The sequence below is a fragment of the Geotrypetes seraphini genome, chromosome 1, assembly GCF_902459505.1.
Source record: "Geotrypetes seraphini chromosome 1, aGeoSer1.1, whole genome shotgun sequence".
NCBI lineage: Eukaryota > Metazoa > Chordata > Amphibia > Gymnophiona > Dermophiidae > Geotrypetes > Geotrypetes seraphini.
The window spans coordinates 331,341,456-331,365,079 of NC_047084.1; the positions used below are offsets into that span (position 1 = coordinate 331,341,456).

Genomic DNA, 23,624 nt, shown 5'->3' on the forward strand with positions numbered 1-23,624 from the left:
AACAGGAGAGCTTTGAAAAGTAAGTTCACATTTATTCACTCCTCTTTTAGAAAGGGTGCCAATCTCAAGACTTGAGGTAAGCTTATCAAGTAGCCCTTATTATTCTACCAAAAGAGCAAACAATAACAACAAAAAACCTCATAAAATACTCTGGCTTCAAGTATTTAGCCAAGTCTTTAGCAAGTCCCAAACAGTTCAGTTCATTCTGGGCTGCTTTCACAGTCAAGGCAAGCCCAGAATCAGTTCTTCAGTAAAGCAAAATAATGCACAACAACAAAAAAAAAAACTAGAAGAAAGTCTAAACACTAGAACAAGGTTGTGGGCTGGCAAAAAGGCCACAGCCCAGCAAAATACTTGGACTTCAATAGTACAAATTCAATCCTCTTCACCAGGCACAATTAAGCAGTTTCAAACACAAAAGAGAAAAAAAAAACTTTAAACGATGCAGGTCAGTCAGTATTCTCAATGCCTGCCTTTCATCAGCCTTGGCAGGTGTCAGCTCGACAGAGCTGACTGTGGGGCCTAAAGTTGTTGTGTAGCTTTCAAAACCTTTTCCCTTCAGGTACCATAAGGGAAAAGAAACTCTCATAAGAAATATCCCACCCAGATGTCATAGCATGCACAACCCCCCAACTTTATATGGTCCCAAACAAAAAAAACAAACAACCCACTAGGAGGCCTTAGCAACTCCAAGAAAAACTTCAAATGAAATGGTTCATTGCAAACAGCAAAAAGGCAAAGCTGCTAGCAGTATTAAAGTCACAAACAGTACCAAAAGGTTTCAGCAAGTTCCACCCAATCCTCAGTCTTTACCTGAAGGAAACAAAACTCAAAACAAAACAAAATGGTTATTTGCTCACTGTGCAGAGGTTGATCTCCATTTCCTCTGTGTGGTTAAGAACTGGCTCCAGTTCAGTAATGTCCATGCTTTCCACTCCGATGCATGGCTCTGGAGTCTGAGGTTCTTCTGGACGCTGCCAGTCCATATGGTCTTCTGCCTGGACCCACTGCTTTGGCTGGAGAGGTTTCCTCAGCCACTGCACCTGAACTGCCCTAGCTAGCTTCTGTAAGCTAGGCTTAAATCTGTTGGAACCCCACCCAGGCCTAGCTGAGGTAGCAGCTGACTTCAGCTCTCTCTGGCTCCCCCGGTGGTCATTGAGAAGATTTTCCTGCTCCCTGCTAAAAGGGTGCTGCCTCGGCTGAAATGGTGGATAGACAGCTCTGGGTGGTTTAAACTGTCTTTCATTATAAGCTTGCTTCTTCCTGTGGTATGGAAGCACAGTTTCTCTTCTTTCTTGTGTGTCAGGACTGACTATAAGGTCTGAACTGTCGCAAGGGGTGGGAAGTGGGACATGAGTGTGGTATGGATGGAGTCAGGGGGTTGGCGTGGAAGGAGCTGGGGGCAGAGAGGAGGGTGCGGGGGGGGGGGGTGCTGGAGAGGCGCCACTGCCCTGGGTGCCTCCTACCCTCGCTATACCACTAAATCTACCATGCATAAGTGTGACTACCAATGCTCCTCCCAAACTTCTTTGCTGTGCACACCAAGAGTGAAAGTACATACCATGAAACTTCTGCATATCCTGTTATTATAGCTGGTATTTTATAAGTCATTTACGCACCTAGGCATGTAAATGTGTAAAATAAAGGGTATATGTGAGCATTCCTAGTGCCTAAAACAAGGTGGCTCATTAGAAAATTAACAGTATAAGGAGAGGGAATCTGCGGCTCCAGAGTTGGGGTAGCAAAGAAGATCTTTGTTCTATTAGGTGGCTGCGATTGGCATCTTGATTGTTGCAGTTCTATGGGTCTTGCTGCATCTGGGTAGGTACAGTTGATGTTTCAGCCATCATGTTGTGGCTTTCTTCAGGGTGTGCTGCAAGGTCTTCAGTTTGTTTGTATATATATAGTGAGTCCTCAAACCTGATTGGCTGGGGATTGAGGCAGGAAAGTCTATTGGTCAGAAATTTTAATTTTGGCAGGAAAATCCATTGGTCATAAATATGAATTTTGATAAGAAAAGCAAATTTGAATCATGGCAAGAAAGTCTGTTGGTCATAACATTAATTCCTGGTAAGAAAGAAGCTGGAAATTAATTGGGGTAGTTCTGTCTCTTGGGGGAGGGGATGATTTTCTGAGATCATATTGTAAAATTTGAGAGGGAAGAAGAAGGTGTTTGACCTCAGCCCCAGTCCTTTGTGTGCTGAATTTTGTTAGGATGAGCAGTTGCCATGCTTTGTTTAGGAAGAGCCCCTTATCTCCATTGAAGTTATTGGGGTGTCTTGCTATCTCTATTGTCTCTTTGATTCTTCTCGGCTACCAATGATCTTCTTTCTCTAAGATTTTCGTGTCCTCAGACCTAACTGTATAACCAATTGCCTTGCTATGAAGAGCTACAGCAGATTTTTCCATGTTGAGAGGGACAAATTCTTCAAACGTTCGAAAACTACAGGAACGAGAGGGCATTGGGAAAAATCAAGAGGGGACAGATTCAGAACCCAAAAGGTGGTGGATACCTGGAATGCGCTTCCAGAGGGTGTGATAGGACAGAGTACGGTTTTGGGGTTCAAGAAGGGATTCGATAATTTCCTGAAGGAAAAGGGGATAGAAGGGTATAGATAGAGGATTACTATACAGGTCCTGGACCTGATGGGCCGCCGCGTGAGCAGACTGCTGGGCATGATGGACCTCTGGTCTGACCCAGCACAGGCACTGCTTATGTTCTTATGTTTGTGCTCTTGCAGCCTTTCCTCTATAATATGTCCAATTTCGCCAATATACAATTGGCAACAACTGCATGGGATTTCATACACTTCAGGTGTCTGGAGCAGAGGTAACTCGTCTTTCACATGCGTGAGTGTGGATGCAAGTTTCTCTGGTGCACTGTAGGCTATTTTGATATTCTTCTTTAGCAATTTCCCCACACGATCTGTCGCTCCTTGAACATTCAAGAGGAGAACTACCAGTTGTTGTTGGAGATCACTGTTTATGCATCCTCTGCTAGGACAGACACATTGCTCCCCATCAACCCACTCCAGAAAATTAACAGAGAACTAAAAAGCTGGATAAATAATGCCACTTCCATTGAGCAGGAGATAAAACCTAGCTTGAAGCGAGGTAACCACCTAGCTCCTAGATTTCCCCCCTCTTTTACTAAGGTGTGCTATGCATTTTAGTACGCACTAAATGCTAACACGTGCATGCTATCCTATGGATGCATTAGCAGTTAGTGCACGTGTTGATTTAGTGTGCGCTGAACGCATGCTAAAACGCTTAGCGCACCTTAGTAAAAGAGGGCCTTTATGGCTTAACCAAGATCCACAAACCAGGAGTTTAGTGACCTATTGTAAGTGCTAGCTCTCCAACCCACTCTCTAGCATGCTAGCTAGCCCAAACTGATGACATAGGTTTGAATGTTAGAGATTCTGCCCATCTTATAGAGATTATCACTGACCTGCAACTGACATAGACATTCTGGTCTGTTCTGCTGTGGTTTAACTCTTCACCAAAATCCCAGTGTATGAAGCAATCCAGCTCTTAAACCAGAAGCTAGAGACACGTGGACTACCAATGGAAGTTTTCTGCTTAAAGACAACTTTCTTTCAGTACTAGGAACAGTACTATGTTCAAACAGAAGACATATCAATGGGCTCCCCCTCTCCCCAGTGGTAGCCAGCATATTCATAAAGTCTCTCAAATCTACCCAACTGGAGAGTGGCAAGCTCAAACCCAAACTGTGGATCAGATAGGTAGACAATACTTTTTGTCATCTGGCCCCATGAATGTGAAAACCTCTGTCAACTTCTTAAACCAACTGAATAATGCCCCCCCCCCAACATAAAATTCACAATGAAGACTGAGACCAAAGAATGTCTTCCCAGATGCAATGATCAGAAGCCTGGGGCACACAGTATAGAGAAAATCCAACCAGCCCAACTATTGTCTTCATGTAGAGTCCTATCACCACCCAGCCAAAAAAAAAAAGAGCAGTCCTGCATACACTAATGAACAGAATCATTTGTTCTTAATTTTAAAAAAAATTTGGCCGCTGGTTTCAAAAAAATGTATCAAGTGGTAAGAGCGGATAGCGTAGCTGGTTTTAAGAAAGGTTTGGACAAGTTCCTGGAGGAAAAGTCCATAGTCTGTTATTGAGAAAGACATGGGGAAGCCACTGCTTGGTTAAATTAAAAAACCCAAATAGGAAAGAATGAAACAAGGATGATATAACAAATTCTTCCTGAAAAATATATAGTATATTGAGAGATTACCGGAGATGAAATAAATAAATAAATAAATAAATAAAGAATTTATAGATTAATAAATTAAATTTTTGTGTGTGATGGGTCCTCAGTTTTCACAACTCGATTATCAGGCCTAGCCTGTAACAACGGGTTGAGAGTTGTATTAACCCAAACGGATTATTCAAATATGAATCATCCCTGGACCCAATTTTTTATAGTGAATAATTGTAAAACCAGGCAACTAAAATCAATCACCATTCATCTCTCTAATATACTATTGTGCATATGAATGCTACTGAGTCCAAAGTCGATTTGAGAGTCAGCTATCAAGGTTCTTCCTCTGATGTCCAAAATTCAAACCGTTCAATTAGTTAGAAAAGCAGGTACTTATCCTTGCGGTATAAAGGCATCCAGTAAGACACATTCAGCCAATAGTTCTTGCTATGATACTGAAGCATGGAATATGGCTGCTCCTTGGATTTTGGCCAGGTACAATTTACCTGGATTGGCCACTGTGAAAACGGGCTACTGGGCTTGATGGACCATTGGTCTGACCCAGTAAGGCTATTCTTATATTCTTATGTTAGGTTCTTATGCCTTCTAATGTAAAGATTGCAGATTATTTAGTGCCATTCTTGTTTGAAATTCATTAGCTGCATGCGACTATAGACTCGAGATTAACTGAGACCGCAAATAAAAAATGTTGCAGCTTCTTTATTTCCTAGGCTACAGCATTTATCAAGGTTAAAACCTCTTTTGAGTTTTGATGAATATTGTACAGTAATTCACCTTAGAAAGTGTCCATTATATAATAAAGTTTGTTGAAAGGGGGGACTGTCTCTCTCCCACCCCCTCCCGCAGGATATTGCAAAGTCAGTGTTGCTAGTTCCATTCATACATTCTTGAAATGGAACAAGCTGCAGGAATGCCTCTCAGGGCTTATTTCCTTGCAGTATCCTGATATAAGCTTAATGACTGAAGCCAAGCAGTGGAATAGCTAGCATTCATAACAGCAGTACAGAAAGAGGTTGCTGACTACAGCCTGATTCTAAAAGCCTGTGTTATTACCACTAGTAGGATGAAATCTTTCAGTGCTGAATAAGATCACATAAATGAAGGACCAATAACTTGAGTTTCTCATTTTCTTACTTTACCAGTGCAGATTTGAGAAAACAGGCTGTAGTGGTAGCAGCAGAGCTCTACGGCCATCTTTCCTTTCCCTCCCTAGTGCTCCTTTCTGAGGGCACCCTACTTTAGGCCTGTGCCTAGGAGCCTTGTCCACCCACCTTCTTTACCCCCTCTTTTACTAAGGCGCACTAGCCGTTTTAGCACGTGCTAAATGCTAATGAGTCCATAGAATATAATGGACACGTTAGCGTGTAGCGTGCGCTAAAACAGCTAGCGCGCCTTAGAAAAAGGACCCCTTAGTGTACCTGTTTTGCAGCATTCATTCATAGCCATAACGTTCTCTTCCCCCAGAAAATTAAACTACTAATCCATTTTATGACACACAGTTTTGTGAAAGCATTTTAAGCATGGAACAAACTCTAAAAGCAAACAATGAAATAATCCCGGCAGTAAATTATATACAAACAATAAAATCCAAATCATTAAAATATACTTAAAACCCCACAACATTTAAGAATTTCTAGAATAAATTTGCCTGGAATGCTATAAATATGCAGCACTGCAATTTACCTAACATATTATAAAACAAGCTGTCAAGCATACTATAAAAGATAACTAAAATTAATCAAATATAAATATATAAGCCAATGGTTTGTATGTGTGCGTGTGTTTTTATGAATGTGTAGTTGGAAGCCACCTTGGAGATGAATTGCTTGAAGGGTTATAAATTGATAAATAATAAAATAATAATCATTTAAATTGAAAGAAATAAATTTCAGAAGCGTCATCAGAAAGCCTGTGGAAAAGCAAGGTTTTGAACTGTTTGCTGATAATATGTGAATCGATGAAATAGCAGAAAGGGAAGGGGTAAAACGCGGACCTCACGGACCTTACGGACCTCGCGGATCTAAACCCGCACGTCCTTAAAAATCCGAGGTCCGTGCCACTTTTAGGAGTTAAATTGTCATAGGGCTCTGTCAGAGCCAGACTAAAAGTGCGCGGACCTTGGATTTTTAAGGATGTGACGTGCAGTTCAGATCCGTGAGGTCCGCGAGGGAGTCGGGGGCCTGAGCTAGCTGCAGGGAAAGCGAAGGCGGACTTCAGATCCTCCCGCAGTTTGGGTTGAGGAAAGAGAAGCCCCAGTTTGGGTGGATTGGCTTAATGTTGTTAATGGACAAACAATGACACATCTGTCCTTTCTTTAGAAAGCTAAAAGCTCATCCTCTTCAATTTTTTTCCCTCGCTCTGCTAATGGTAGAAACTAGTAATCAGTTTGAAAAGAACTAATATCATCTGTGTATTCAGCTAGATGTGCTAAAGACAGGCAAAAAAGGGGGGGAGGGTTTCTTTGTTTCTACCATCAGAACTGGCTGTCGGGAGTATCCTCTGAACAATCTATTCGTCCCCTTCAACAAATCGTTCAGGGGTCCTACACAACAGGACCTCACGGATCTGAACTGCATGTCACATCCTAAAAAATCCGAGGTCCGCGCCACTTTTCAGGTCCATGCCACTTTTAGTCTCTGGATCTGACAGAGCTCTATGACAATTTAACTCTGACGGATCCTAATGCTTTTCCCTCCCCATGCTAGGATCCTTCAGAGTTAAATTCTCATAGAGCTCTGTCAGAGCCAAAGACTAAAAGTGGCACGGACCTGAAAAGTGGCACAGACTTCGGATTTTTAAGGACGTGCGGGTTTAGATCCGCGAGGTCCCTGAGGTCCGCGTTTTACCCCTTCCCTAGCAGAACTGTGGAGGAAGAAAATCTCAAGGAAAGTCGCTGCACAGGGCAGATGGACTTGTTTTCTACATTTCAGTCTCCCCCCAGATTCCACAACCTTCTAACTAAATTATCTATTTTGCAATGACCCTGATACAATGTCCAGACCTCCCCCGAAGTAACCCGAGCTACTTTGTAACTCTCCTGGAAATGTCCAGATAACCTCTTATGCTATCCACCTTGAAGCACAAGGTAATGGTGGAATAAAAATCACTAATATAATATAATGGCTACTTTGACTAAAAGTATTTAGGCATTACCTCAGTAAACAATCTCAATAGTTGCAATTTACATGTGAAAATATTGTTTTAAATGAAAAGTGTTCCCTCTAAGCTGAGCAGGTGTCCTCCAGCTGCATTGCTACCACTAGGGGGTGGAATATTTTCAGTCGCTAAGGACAGGTATGTTCCCTGGAGTCCTGCAGAACTTGCCTGTCCCTCACAATTGAAAAATGTGACAGTAAAACAGCACCCTCTATTGGTGAGACTGTGGGTGGAGGACTCCTGCTCAGCTTAGAGGGAACAGTGTACAGGACTTAAATGTAAATTACAAGTACATGGCGAGAAAATAGGGTTTGGATGGCACTAGGACAGAAGTAAAGTAAACATATATACCCCCTTTCAAAATGGGAATGCACTCTCTGGTAGACATAGTGGGGGAATTCTATAATCAGCACCAGTATCAGCGGCCGCCTAAGAAGTGGCCACCGATAGCATGTCAATCATGAATCAGCGCTGATTATAGAATTTGGATTTTTTTTTTTTTTCCCCACTGGTGCCTTAAATGTAGGTCAGCATTTCAGAAGCTTACATTTAAGGTGTTGGTGTCATACTTACGGAAGCACCTAGAGGCACCTAAGGCAAGCCATGCCGGCCTTAGGTGTTCTTACGCGCTCCTAAGTAAGTGCTACACTGGCGCAATAAATTAAGGCGCCATTCACAGCTCTATTTTTTTTTTTTTTAAGAATATGTGCTTCTAGATTGTTTGGCGAGCTGACAGTAGGGCACCCCAATATGTTTTATCAAAATGTTTTAGGCAGCACTATACATGTGGATTAGGTTTGCCTTTTTAATTCTCCAGTACTCCCTCCCCTCAACAACAACAAAACATGATAATTGCTGAATGATTGTGACATCTCAACTTAAATTCGGAACATTTAGAAGTTTAGATTTTCAAAGTGGTACACATATTGTGACAGGGAAGCCCCTGTCACGTGGAAGAACCAAGCTCTAAAACCCTCAATCCCTAAAGCTAAGCCAGTTCAGCAGCCAGAGAATAGGGTTTTAGGCGGAGTAAAACAAGCAGGGTTTAAACAAGAGAGGAAACCCAGTAGGGAGGGCTCCCAAACGACAAGAGCAGAGAAGTTTCCCTGAAAAACCAAGCTGTGAAACAGAGAATCAACCCAGAAGGGGGAGGGGCTACACTTGGGAAACTGCAAGCAGGTAAGCCTTCAGACCTGAAGCAGAAGGAAAATAAATTAAACCCAGGTGAGGCTGGAATAGAGATTTGAGCCCAGCCCACAGCTCCAGGCTGGACATTCCCTCCACAGAGACAGAGAGGCAGCTCTTTGCCACCCAGAGAAGGACAAACAGAAATTTCCCAAGCAGCTAAGTACTGGGACCTTGCAGAGGGTTTTATAAGGGAAAGGCAAAGTAATGCTACAGAGGGGGGAAGGGAAGCTTGGCCAGCCTGCTCTTCTAACTACCCTGAAGGGAAGGGGAATGGGAAAATGTAAATGCAGAAAACATGGAAATAGCTGAGTATGATTGTGATACCAGTAATATGGGCTGGGAGAGTCATGCTAATATCCAAGAAGAATATAATTTGCCAGAAAAAGGCATGGAGTTATAATGAAACTGCTCACCAGCACTGCACTTTGCAAACGTCTCTCCAGCCAGACTATTAAATGAGCTAGGAACTGTATGTGCTTGGGGAGGGCTACAGAGTATTGATAAGAAACAGGGACCAAGCACAAGCACTAGGGGAATTAGCCAATCCCTTGAACAAACTTTTAAACTGCCATGCAGAAGCAAGGGGTGATTGGAAACTTAGGTGGGGCATAGCACAACTTTATGCACAGGAAGGGTTGTTTGTTTCAACCCCCACTGCTTAGGCAGAACGGGAAAGTCCCAAGAGAGAAAATCCGTGAAGGCTGAAAAGTTAAAAGTCAATGAAAACTGTTTTGGTTTATTGTTTGGACTGGCTATGATATACCAGGCATTGCCTTAAAAGAGGGGAGTAAGCTGGCGAGCGCTCCCTAAGAGGTAACCTAGCTACCTGCGGCAATGAACCTTGAAATGAAATGCAATAATGAGAATGAATGCTTTACCCAGGTGGCAGTGAAGACTGAACTGCAGGGAAATTATCACTGGATTTGTCTGATATTTTGGGGGGTTTTTCTTGTGGACAAATAAAGTGTAAACCTTATTTTGAACTGAGTCCAGAAAAAAATCTGTGTTTTTCTTTTTGCCAACCAAATCAAAGGCGCCCAAAATCTTGCGATCCAAACCGGGTCTTTCGCTTGCCGAGAGCCTGGCCCGGCCACAATATATATCTAAATATAGCTTTTACATCTCTTTGTTCTGAAATATAAACTTACCTATATAGATACAGACACTTAGGGCAGGATTCACTAAACCTCCAAACCGTGTGTGATCCGTTTCCATTTGCATGCCAGCCGACTAATTCAGTAAAGGCCTGCATGCAAATGGGGACAATCATTAACACGCCTCTCTAAGGAAGTCCCTGAGTGCCCTAGGCCCCTCCAAAGGTGCCTCAGACAATCAGAGCCTTAGGCCTCTTCCTGTGCATCAGATGATGCATCGGGGCGGGGCCTAAGGATGCTATTGGGCACCCCTCCTGCTCCCGAAGATGGACATCGTTGTCGGAAGGAGCAGGAAGGACTAGGCACCCCTCCTGCTCCCAACTATTTTAAAGGTTCCGGGGTGGGTGGGCTGGGCCCGACCGCCTGGGCCGACCAGGGATGGGCAACGGGGTGGGAGGACTAGGAGCAGGAGGGACTGAGCACCCATCCTGCTTCCAACTTGTTGGTGACGTGGATGGGCTGTGCCAGTTGGGGGAGGGGGTGAGGGCCGTGCCAGTCGGGGGGCCGTGCCGTGGGGGGGTGAGTGCCGTCCTTATTTTCAGTTCGAGCCTCTGGGTTTAAAGTAGGGCTGCACTGCGGTGTGCAGCCCTGCTTTAAACCCACGGGCTCGCACTGGAGGGAAGGCGGCAGAGCCAAGGGGAGCAGAGAGGACATGTCAGGCAGGCAAGCCCAGGGGTGCAGGACCGCGAGAGCTAGGGCAGGCAGATCAGGGCTGCAGGAGGCATTCGGGGCTGCAGGAGATCGGGGCTGACAGGGCAGAGAGCAGGGCTTCAATAGAACAGGAGAGTCAGAAGGATGTTTTCGACTGCTCCCCAGCAGTCGCTTCTTCCATTGATCTGTCAGCCCTGTCCGATGTGAAATTTTGTGTAGTGAATCGTGTTGTCATCCAATTTGCATGTGTTTCTCCTCATTTGCATGCATGGATTCGAAGCGGATCGCAGGAGAGGTAAGTGAATCAGGCTGGAGGGAAATTTGCTCGTTGTACATGATCAGTTTGCTTAGTGAATCTAGCTCTTAGTACTGGATTCTATCATTTATTTTATTTTATTTTATTTATCGCTTGCTTGCTTGATTGGGATTTATTAACTGCATGTGATGGGGTGTATGTCCCATCATGGGGGTGGGAGGTTCCCCAGAAGAACCCCAGGAAAGGATCATACAACAAGACAACATGAGTTTGAAGGTATCCTTTGTTTTGGCCCCTGCTTAGATCTGAGGGTATCTAGCAGGGACCCCTGGTTGGGAGGTACTAGTTGAAAGGGAAAACTAAGTGGTTGGTGGCAGAAATAGGGTATCCGATATATCCCCTGCGATTTGAGTTCCCAAGAGTTGGAAAGGCGTGATGAATGCTTAGTTCATGGACTTACTAAACTAATTTGCATATGACCAAAAAGTAGTAAAGAGGGCCATTTGGAAGTGGAGAAAGATCTCCTAGAGACTCAGATTCAAACCCTAAGAGGGGAAGAGGATTCCTCTCCCTTGGCCTCTGCAATTTGAGGGATGATCTGTTATAACAAAAGTGATCTCTCACCCTGATGTGTTTAGGACTCCTGGGAAAAGGGACCTAAGGACTAGAGGAGAGAAAAGGACTCCTACATTGCCTTTATGAAGAGATTCACCCAAGGCAGTGTACAGCAGATATAATTAAATATAAATCTTTAAACTTTGTTAACAGTTTAACAGTAGTAAAAAGACCAAATATAAACATAAATACAGTGAATGAGGTAAATTCAAAATCTGTAAATTTAAACTTAATAGAACTACCATGAAACAATTGAAATATATACTTATTAACAGCACTGAATTAAAATGAGAGATGTAATACATACTAAAAGGGAGACGTAATACTTATGAAGTATCTAATAAGCAGAAATAAATGGTGTTAAAAAGATTAACGCTCAGTGTTATTCTATACATAGCGCTCAAAGTTAGGCACCATTTATAGAATAGCACTTAGGGCTCCTTTAACTAAGGTTGCTAGCGGTTTTAGAGTGTGCTTAGCGCGCACTACAATGCCGCGCGCGCTAAACGCTAACGCCTCCATAGAGTTTGCATTAGTATTTTTTGTTTAGCGCGCGCTAAAAATGCTTGCGCACCTTAGTAAAAGGAGCCCTTAGTGCCAGGAACCACAGCTAACTTTAAGCATGACCATTTGCAGCAACTGAAACGTGGTGCAGATCCCCCTTATTCATTAACTACGGATGTAAATCCAAGAAATACCCCAATTCACTCGTGATCCTCCCATTTCCATACCCCCCCTTTCTTTGACTTACATATAACATTTAGGCACAGATCCCAGGCCTAAATTTACATATGTAAATTTTAATTTAAAATAATTAGTGCCAATAAGACTTACCGTACTGGGATAGACTGTAGGTCCTTCAAGCCCAGTTTCCTGTTTGCAACAATGGCCAGTCCAGTAAATAGAGTCCTACATATTTTAAAGAATGCTAACAAACTGAATGTGTGCTAACAAATGCACTTTCCTAATTTGCTGTGAAATGTGAATCAGCATTTGAAACATTGGCTATTTGTATACTGTATTTTGGAAGTAACCCTGAGGCAGCCATTTTAGGAGAAACGTGGACCATATAAGCTGAACATTTCCTCTGGGATATTATAGAGTAGGGGTGTCAAACTCAAATCACATAAGGGACCAAAATCTAAAACATAGGCTAAATTGCGGGCCGGATTTTTTAATAAAGATACTTACCACCTCCTTTGATGACGCACAGCATGGGCCCCAGCACCAGTGGCTGCTCCGACGCTCACAAGACTTCTGTGAGCACTGTATCGATCACCACCACCACCAAAACCCACGTTGTGCATCAGCAAAGGACGGGGTTAGTCTTAGTAGAAGTATAGGGATACATCCTCTCCAACCTCACGCCGGCTACAAAATAAATTTAAAAGACTTTTCCACTCTTTTAGGTCCTAGTTCACGCTTGCTGTCTAACACCAGCTCTGGCAGGATACACATTTCCAACTCTCCACCACTCTCTGGGTGAAGAAGAACTTCCTTACGTTTGTACAGAATCTATCCCCTTTCAACTTTAGAGAGTGCCCTCTTATTCTCCCTCCCTTGGAGAGGTGAACAGTCTGTTTTTATCTACTAAGTCTATTCCCTTCAGTATGTTGAATGTTTAGATCAAGTCTCCTCTTTTCAAGGGAGAAGAGCCCCAGTTTCTCTAATCTCTCACTGTACGGCAACTCCTCCAGCCCCTTAACCATTTTAGTCGCTCTTCTCTGGACCCTTTCGAGTAGTACCGTGTCTTTCTTCATTTATGGCGACCAGTGCTGGACACAGTACTCCAGGTGAAGGCGCACCATGGCCTGGTACAGCGGCATGATAACCTTCTCTGATCTGTTCGTTATCCCCTTCTTTATTATTCCTAGTATTCTGTTTGCCCTTTTTGCCGCCGCAGTGCATTGTGCAGACGGCTTCATTGACTTGTCGATCAGAACTCCCAAGTCTCTTTGCTAGGAGGTCTTTCATTTGTTCTTCTTCAAATCATGGCATGCATCACTTTGACTGTCCTGCAATAGAAATCCCACTGAAGATCTTAGAGAGGATTTAATTTTAATACACTTCCCCCTCCGTATTCACGGGGCATAGGGGCAGAGCTGGCCCGCGATCATGGAAAAACCATGAATAATATTTGGGCCGGTTCTGCCCCTATCCCCCGCTTTCCCCGGCTATTTTTAGCCCTGTGAGCCCTCCCTTATGCCTTACCTGGTGGTCTAGCGGGTTTTCAGGCAGGAGCAATCTTCCCACGCTCCTGCCCCGTGCAGATCGCTCACAGGAAATGGCTGCCTTGAGCTCCTGTAATCTCTCGAGCTATTTCCTGTGAGCGATCTGCAAGGGGCAGGAGCGTGGGAAGATTGCTCCTGCCATGAAAGCCCGCTAGACCACCAGGTAAGGCTTAAGGAGGGGCTTACAGGGCTTAAAATAGCCTGAATAATGAAAGTAATTTTTTTTCGTTTTAAACCACGAATAAGCGAATCTGTAGATACGGAATTCGTAAATACGGAGGGGGAAGTGTCCTACACTTCTTTTAACTGCAACTGTCTTCTGAACTATCCTGTTATGTGAGACGATGATATAGGAAATGAAATTCTTGTGTAATACTTTATCATAAACATAACATTAAGGGGAGGAAGTTATCTACATGGGCTATCATTAAGGCCCTTTTTTACTAAGCTGTGGGAGAGGTTTCTACCGTGGCCCAGAGCACTAAATGCTCTGACGCTCAGAAAATTCTGAGTGTCGGAGCATTTAGCACTCTGGGCCGTGGTAGAAACCTCTACTGCAGCTTAGTATAAGGGGGAAGAGGTAAGTTGAGTTATTTTGCCACAGGTGCTATTTTAGCGCACACTCTCTGTAAAAAAAAAAAAAGGAACTAAATAATGGGGGGTGTTGGGTATGCTGGGAAGGAGAGTCTGCTAATGAGGGGTGGACTGATTTATGGGGAATGTCATGGAGGGAGATGGGCAAGGGGTGAGAACAATTTTGGGCAGGGGTGCTACCAAGCCAGCTCTTTATTTCTATGCAGGCCTGCACCACATTTTCAAGAGCTTCCCCATGCTTTTTGCCACTGTATGTGATGCGTTCTCATGCTGCAAGCCTCTGCCCTGGATGGTAACTGCAGAGCAGATGCTGGGTATGACCCTGCATTTACCACATAGGTTTTGTACTTCCTATGCCAGGGGTGGGCAACTCCAGTCCTCGAGGGCCGGAATCCAGTCGGGTTTTCAGGATTTCCCCAATGAATATGCATTGAAAGCAGTGCATGCAAATAGATCTCATGCACATTCATTGGGGAAATCCTGAAAACCCGACTGGATTCCGGCCCTCGAGGACTGGAGTTGCCCACCCCTGTCCTATGCACTAGTTTTTGCGCAAAGTTAAGTGCAGAAAACTTATCACACTTTAATAAAGCATCCTTTATTCTTTTGGAGCGAAATATTGCCTCTCTGTGGCAGGTTATTGATAACAGAAACTGTAACTAATTTTTAACACTTGCTTGAGGGCTCCAAAACGTGAAAACAAATGCTGAAACAATTGGCCATGCTGGACATTGATCTTGTCCACATTTGCACTTGTTTCTGCTAAATGCATATTTTCTAAAAACCATCAATACTCATTATTATCCCCATCCATCAATATCATTTCCAAAGTAACATAAATTAATGGTCAAGGTGAATGACTAACTTGGCCTTCTGCCGAAGTATCTGCTTTGCTTGCTTTAGGAAACAAGTTTGCGAGGTGGCCAAACTTCTATTCTTTATTGCTTATGTAATTAAATTTAGTCCTGAATTTAATGTCTTCATACAAAACATGCAGCGGTTTTCAATATGAAACATGCTTATAGGACACATCTGCACTGGTGTTCCTCACATCGGCAAATCAATAGCGTTCTAAATCAGGTATTAAGATGCATTGAATCTTTGCGTGTTTGTTTAGATTTGTTGGGATCCAAATAAGTATTACAAGATGATGAATACAAAAGCAGATGTGATCTAATGAAAGGTTTTCGTGGATGAGTGTAAAATCTAGCTATGCAATGATGGAGCCGAATGTGATCACATGACAAGTTACCATAATTGGTGTCGTAGAAAATGATGAATTTCTGCCAGGTGTATTCTGTCACGACTCTTAAAATCACTTCATTTAGATAGACTGGAGGACGAACAAATAGGGTGTAGTCCTCATTTCTGTTAGTCCGGAAGATCCCACAGCTGCTTCTGGGGGTCCCTGCTGTTGAACGTTGGATAAAGAGGTGAGGAATGTGCATGGCATCCGCCAAAGACTGTAGGGATCCTGCTGATGTGCAACCAATGGAGCTGACGAGGACCAGGATGCCTTGGTTCATAAGCTCACATGCTGAAAGACAGTAAACCGAAGATGAAAATGTTAATTAAGTTTCAGTGCGGAAAGCATATACACATATAACATATCTGTTCATATCTTTATATGTACTTCTCTCTCTCTCTCTCTCTCTCTCTCTCCATGTATACAGTATATGTGTACTTGATCTGCTGAGATTACACAAATACTAGCAGATATTCTCTAGACCAGGGGTGGGTAACCACAGTCCTCGAGGACCACAGAACAGGTAGGTTCTGCATGAGATACATTTGCATACAACAGAAGTAATATATGTATATCAATATTATGCATATTCATTTTGGAAATCTTGAAAACCCAAATGGGATGTGGCCTTTGAGGGCTGTGGTTGCTCACATCTGCTCTGGACATATAGGTATACTTCAGATATACTCTAGACAATTACCTCTGGATTCTATTGGGCATGGACCCCAGATTCTCGTGTTAATTAATTGTTCAGTTGGGTGCTATCAACCCATTATTGAGGTTAATTGGACTTAATTGACACTAATTTGGATTTACACATGCATTTGCCCATGCACTATTCTGTAATTCTGTGCATCCAAAATGCCTGATTCTGTATAGGATGCCCGGTATTAGCAGCTACCTAAGCAGATTTTGAGAATCACATATGGGCATCCTATATAGAATTACGTCTGTCCTAACGGACAGATGCCTAACCCCGCCTAACCACCCCAATTCTCTAATCGGCATCCATGTTTAGAGAATTACATTACATTACATTACATTACATTAGTGATTTCTATTCCGCTTGTGCCTTGCGGTTCTAAGCGGATTACAAGTTAGAAGACTGGACATTTCCAGTAGCATTGCAGTACATGTAATCAAGAATGTGTTAAGTTACAATTGTTATTCTGGACTTTTCCAGGAGACATTGATAGCAGATAGTAGATAGTGATAGGTTGTTTAGACGAATAGAGATAATATTGTCCGGATTCTGTTGTTTAGACGAATAGAGATAGTACTGTCCGGATTCAAGGTATTGCTGGTGGTGGTGTTATGGTAGTCATGAGAGCATTTTCTAAAACTTTTGTGAGGTTATGATGATGGGAAGTGTTTCTTGAAGAGATGAGTTTTGATTTCTTTTCGGAATACTTTAGTGTCTATTGATTTGGTCAGTAGATTGGTGATTGTAGTTTCGATCTTTGCTGCCTGTGTCGCTAAAAGGCTGTCATATAGTTTCTGAACGGCAGCGGCAGCGGCAGGTAACCCCCAAACCCTACCGCAAGTTGGCTGGCAGGAGGGATGCTCCCACCCTCCTGCCGTTACCCCAGAACCCCCACACACTGTCCATGGTAGGAGGGATGCCCAATCCCAAGTTCCAAGTTTATTTTAAATTTTCTATCATGCCCTCGGGAAAACCTTCAAGGCAGCTTACAATCTAAAACATATTTAAAATGCACAATTTACAAAATAATCCACAGATAATACAAAACAAGAATTTAAAAACCCTTAATTATATTCTTCTGTTTTCCAAGATCCCCACAGCACTACACATTATACCTGAGAGTATGCATCAGAGAAAATATAGGTCTTTCAGTTTCCCTCTTGCCGCAAACCCCTAAACCAGTGGTTCCCAACCCTGTCCTGGAGGACCACCAGGCCAATCGAGTTTTCAGGCTAGCCCTAATGAATAAGCATGGAGCAGATTTGCATGCCTATCACTTCCATTATATGCAAATCTCTCTCATGCATATTCATTAGGACTAGCCTGAAAACCCAATTGGCTTGGTGGTCCTCCAGGACAGGGTTGGGAACCACTGCCCTAAACAATCCCCGGCAGGAGGGATTCCCACTCCCTCCTACCAGCACCCCCCCCCCAACATCCCTGGTAGGATGGATACCCACTCTCTCCGGCTAGCATCCCCACTGAACCCCCCCCCCCCCAAAGGTCACCTAGACCCCCCCTATACCTTTAACAGGAAGGCCGGCTGGAGGGATGCCTACTCCCTCCGGTCGGCAGGCCAACCTCTTCAGAATGGTGGGCTTTCCCAGGGGAGGGACCTAAAACCCTGATTGGCCCATGTGCCTAAGGCTCCTCCCATATGAGGGGCTCTGGGCCAACCGGAGTCTTAGGCCTCCTTCCCAGTGCATCCCAGGAAGCACTGGGAGTGGACTAAGACTCTGATTGGCCAGATACCTAAACCCACTCCCAGTGGAAATAGGGGGGATTCAGAATACAAGGAGAGATGCTGGACTGTTAAGGGGCAGTAATAAAGGAGAAATGAACATTTTGGATTGTTTGGGTAGGTAAAGGGAAATAGAAGCTGGTGAACTAAGGTGGAGAGAAAGGTTTTTAATAAGTGGGGTTAACAGTAAAATAACATGTTAGCCCTTGAAGTGCCTATGAGTGGTGGTGGTAGTGGTGATGGTGGTAGGTGCATTCTTGATAGTATGCCTAGGTCATCAGGTACCCAAAGGTCAGCTCTGCTTGTAATCAAGGAGATGTGTAGGCATGCTGCAGTGAGGATCAGAGGCTGTTTGGGAGGAATTGTGTATCACACAAAATGCATGCCAATTGTATGGATGCACTTACTGCCCCCTCTTGAGGTGACATTTAAGTGTACCCATGTAACACGCCATGTACTTTCTGTGTAGTTCATGCTCATTCCCTGATCATACCATCACCAGATTCTGTTCCACAGTGCAATAAATAATTATGTAATATTGGATTTTTACTGCACTGATGAAAACAAAAAACTGTGGATACAGATGTTCTGGAGATAATTTATTATACACTGACATATAAAACATGAAAATTCAATGAAAGAAGTTCAATGATAAAAATACTGTGGTAAAAAATCCAACTGGACCCTACACGACCCTCATGGTCCAATGGTTTGCAAACGCACATATAAAGAATTGGACTGAAAACAGTCTATTGTCTTTAAACATGTGAGCAAAGAACACCGTAGACAAGCTGTAGTAGCAAAAAAAACAAAAAACCAAAAAACTCTATTTTTACTGCACTGGCAGCTTGAATGTGTTGTAATCAGGGTGGGCTTAACCTGTGAACACTGCGTAGCACACTTGGAAAATATGCCCCTGACAGCCAGGAACATAATTACCACATCCTAAATAAGATAGAATATGTGCATCAGTGCAATTTGTTGCTTCACTTATCACATGGTAGAGGTTTAATTTTCTGAAATATAGTGGCAATGCCCACAACAGTTAACACACAGGCTTTATAGTTACCATATTATAATTTGGGCACTAATTCCATAGTAGATGTAAAACTTTAAATTGGGACTCTTTTACTATAGTGTGGTATAGACTCCATTTTCGGTATAAATGACATGAATCAAAAGACTGCATCTTTACTGAAGTGAAAATCTGGAGATAAACAAAAATCACTTGTTTTAGCTACTGCTTAATACACTAAACAAAATTAGTTGATATGGTGATATTTTTCTAAAATTACAAAGCCTTTCTATTTGTTTTTTTACTACAATATGAAATATAATAAAGACATAATTCCAACTGAAAATGTGAAGGCAATGTGGCTCATGTTCTATGATTTGACCAGTTTATAAAGATCTTGTAGTAACCTTATAAAGAAAGAAAACATCTGGCATATGAGTTCCCCCAAGTAAAGTGATTCTTATCGACTGATGTGTACAAACATAACCCAATATATCAAATCTGAAATCAGAAGTGCTGGATTCAAGCTCGATCTAGAGGAAAGCTAGATACCTTGTGCTGAGAACAGTTTTAGAATTTGTTGATATGTACTTTACATGTTACTTCACAGCTTAATCACGTAATCTGCACTATATATGTAAATTCTTTCAAAGGGTGTAAATTTCACACAATGAGTCATCAAAACAGTAGTAAACTTATCCACTATTTTGTCTACAACCCTTATGTATTCTTTATCAGGATCCTCAGCGGCACCACTTAGAGCTTGATTTATCTCATTGCTCTAAGTTTTCCGTGTCAACTCGTCATCGGGTCCCATTTTTTCCCCTTAATCTTGTTTATCTATTTAATTTGAACATTTACTTTTCTTTATATTGACTTGTTTTGAAAGTGCTTTAAGCATATACTTAGCTTAGATCATGTGGTCTCTGGCTAGGGATTTAAATGCCGACATGTTTCGCTTTCTCCGCTTTATCAAGACTTAACCCCTATTATACCGCCAGGAACTGTGACCACTAAGCCTTGATAAAACGGAGAAAGTGAAACATGTCGGCATTTAAATCCCTAGCCAGAGACCACATGATCTAAGCTAAGTATATGCTTAAAGCACTTTCAAAACAAGTCATTATAAACAAATGTAAATGTTAAAATTAAATAGATAAACAAGATTAAGGGAAAAAAATGGGACCCGATGACGAGTTGACACGGAAAACTTAGAGCAATGAGATAAATCAAGCTCTAAGTGGTGCCGCTGAGGATCCTGATAAAGAATACGCATACATAAAGGTTGTAGACAAAATAGTGGATAAGTTTACTACTGTTTTGATGACTTCACAGCTTAAGGCATGTTAAATCAATTTTATGTGTACTGAGTTTTTAAGTTATGCAGCTAATACAAATGCACATCCCTGGAGCTTCACATAAGGAATAAGCATTCTCACATGCCACAGCTTCAAACTCTGCAGATATTATTCTACAGACCAGCCTAAAATTATTTTTGGTTGATTCCAGAAGAATCGTATCCTGAGACTTCTGGTTCTTTGCTTCATTTGGCAGAGATCTTGGTGCCTTTGTAAGCTAGCGACATGTGAGGTTATTTGGATGGCTGCAGCATGTCTTAGTACAGCAGCATCATTATAATGAGATACCCTCCAGGGCTGTGCATTCATCTCCTTTGACACGGGACAAGTCAATGACATTTCCCAAAACATGTAACTTATAATCCAGAACTAAAGGAAAAACCTGAAACTGTGTTTTGTTCTACATTGTTAAGAGTATGCACTATTCCTCGGCGTCCCCTGTTGCTTAATAGGCACCCTACTGCTCAGTAATATGCACTACTTATCAATAGGCGCACTATTAAAAATAGTTACTCTTTGAAGTGAAAGCAATAGGGGAAAATATGAATACAATGAAAAATTTCATGAAGGACAATGAGAAACTATACAAAGGAAAAATGATTGGCCTGTAGACAGTGCTGCCTCAAGAGTGGTGAATCCCTGAACCAACTTTTCCCTTGGTATGTCCCCACTTGCGTGAACTCCTACCTAGCCAGCTTCCCCCCCTCCAAAGCCCCTACCCCACATCAGATCATTTTAAGCCAGAATCCCCCAGCCTCATGCACATGCCAACTTTCTTCAAAACAGCTATTTCCCAGCCCTACACCTACCTACCACTCCACCTACAGCAGGGGTGTCAAAGTCCCTCCTCAAGGCCGAAATCCAGTTGGGTTTTTAGGATTTCCCCAATGAATATGCATGAGATCTATTAGCATACAATGAAAACAGTGCTTGCAAATAAATGTCATGCATATTCATTGGGGAAATCCTGAAAACCTGACTGGATTGCAGCCCTCGAGGAGGGACTTTGACACCTGTAACCTACGGACTTGCTGGGGGGGTTATAGTGAGGTATGGTCAAACACTGCAGGAATACTGTTTGCTCATTGCATGTACTGTATTCCAAATCTCCAATATGGCTCTAGCATCTGCTATGGCAGCAATTCGGTGTGATTTAATCCGTTTTCCCTCACATCCTTCTACAGACTATGGTAAGTGCTTCTTGATTTTCTACTTGTAAAATAAAATAATTTAGATGTGGTCTCTTAACTGGAGACTGGTACCTGGTTTAACTGAATGATTAGCAATGCATAGGTGCTGTGAGATTATTGACATTCATGGAACCCCCATGGCGACAACAGCCCATCAAAGTTTGATTACTCTCAGGTGGTAGTATGTGCGCAACTGGCGTAGTGGTCCAGTAGTTCGATGACAAAGGAAATCATGTCATAAATTTAAAGTTTTCCTCCTGGAGAAGCCTCTTGTCTAGGCAGCTCCCTAGCCTATGTTCATGGTTGATATATTCATTAGTCTGCTTGCTGCAGTGCATTTTTCCTTACAGTACACCAACAAGAGTTATAAGTAACATTTATCATCCTTTCATTATTTGACGGAGACCAATGTTTCTCTAAGAGTGTAACAGCTATTGTGCTAACCCTCATGATAATGTGTTCTTCTCAGGATGCTTTTACCTAAGCTGATCATCTGAGTTCTTATAAATATCACTGTCAATGGCAATGATGTGGAAAATTATCTCTTTGAATGGTAAAGGTATTAATACTATTAAAAAAAGAACAAAATTATGATTTATCTTAGCAAGGCAAACTAAGACCCTCTTTTACAGAGGTAATTATCATGGCAGGCCACAGTAATCACTCCAACGCCAATATGGAAGGGCATGTGCATAATTTGTACATGTATGGAGCAGCCCCACCTTTGCACCTCCCCTGCTCTACCCATGTGAATGCCCCATTGTATTTAACCACAATAGTGGGGTGGGGGGGACTGTCCCGGGTGTCTTATTCGCAGGGGCACTGTAACCTCTCTTCCTTCCCCTGCATGCCTCTTTAAATGTTCATTGGCACAAGCAGCATCCTCCACTTGCTACTTGACCCAGCCTTGGCTCCCTTTTGACATCACTTCCTGGTCACAGGACTAGGACGTGACATCAGAAGGGAGCCAAGGCCAGCGCAAACAGCAGGTAGTAGCAGTAGTATAGCGCGCTACCCGAAAAACTATCGCCTGCTCCAGAGGAGACGGTAGCGGCTAGCGTGCATGGCAATTTAGCGTGCACTATTCTGCGCGTTAAGGCCCTAACGCACTTTTGTAAAAGGAGCCCTTAATGTCTTGCTATACAAACAGCCCTTGGTTCCTGGAAAGATAATTCTATTATTAATGCACTGTTGGTGAAATCTTATTTGCTTAAGGCATACATATGAGAAACAACAGCTGAGAGAGACGTGGTACTCTAAGCACTGTGAAAGCATTTGGTCTCTCTTAGAAAATGTATATTCTAGTATGAGATACAGGAAATTAATTCACAATGGACCGCTTTTGCAAAGCTGTGGTAGCGATTCTCGCACAGCAAATGCAACGCATCCCATTCAATTCCTATGGGCTGTGTCACATTTTGCCACGATGGAACATTCTACCATGACTTTGTAAAAGGGATCCTATGTTAGGTGCCCAGTAATGTTGAACATATTTGGTACAATACTTGATATCTTTTATTTTCTGTTTTTGAATGGCCCAGCCAACAACCTTTAAAGACCGTTATACAGATCAGTTACTACTCTTAGGTCTCACAGTCCACTTGTACAACAAAGAAAATTAAATGCTCATCTAAATTATCAAGAGTTAGTCCAACAGAATAAAGATGTGGCAGCATTGAGGGGTGTTTGGTGGGAAAAGCATATGAAGCATGCCTCGTAGAATTATTTCCATTCCATGTGTGTGTGTGAGAGTTTATATGTTTTGTTCATGTGGGTGTGTGCTTGTGTTTTGATTGTGTGTCTGTTTTCATTGTGTTTGGTGTGTCATTTGTTTGTGATTATGTTTACATTGTGAGCTGGTGACTCCATCTCCCAAAAAGGAAAGGGCTGAGGAAGAAGTCCCCAACTGGGAGAAGGGGAGAGAAGTAATGATTAATCCTCCAGCCTCAAAAGCAGCCCCTTTCAACCCCAAAAAAAAGGAAGCTCTCAGTGGGGACTGTGGCCCAAAGTCACAGAAGAGTGTAAAGACAGTCCAGCTTTTACCGGAAAAACTCTAGCACCCTGGGAAAACAAAGGAAATGCCAAACCTAGGCTCTCTAGTAAAAAGAGAGAAGGAAATTATCTGCCAGTGAAGCCTAACCAGTCTCCTGAGAGTGAAGCTGAGCCAATCCCCTTTTGGGAACAGAATGAAAGGCACCAAAATTCCTCAAAAATAGAGGAAGTTGGTTTGGAATTAGGCAGAGGAGAGAGAGCCAGAAACACCCGAGAGCGGA

General features: G+C 42.7%; 1 protein-coding gene across 3 annotated transcripts in view; it reads right to left on the reverse strand.

The window, feature by feature from the left end:
* Positions 1-23,624, reverse strand: part of GRID2 (glutamate ionotropic receptor delta type subunit 2) — a 2,335,100-nt gene that overhangs the window by 1,122,936 nt on the left and 1,188,540 nt on the right. For all 3 annotated transcript variants that reach the window (XM_033958336.1, XM_033958346.1, XM_033958356.1), the window contains one exon: positions 15,351-15,635. In XM_033958336.1, coding sequence (XP_033814227.1) covers positions 15,351-15,635 — 285 coding nt within the window. The remainder of the gene's footprint in view (positions 1-15,350; positions 15,636-23,624) is intronic.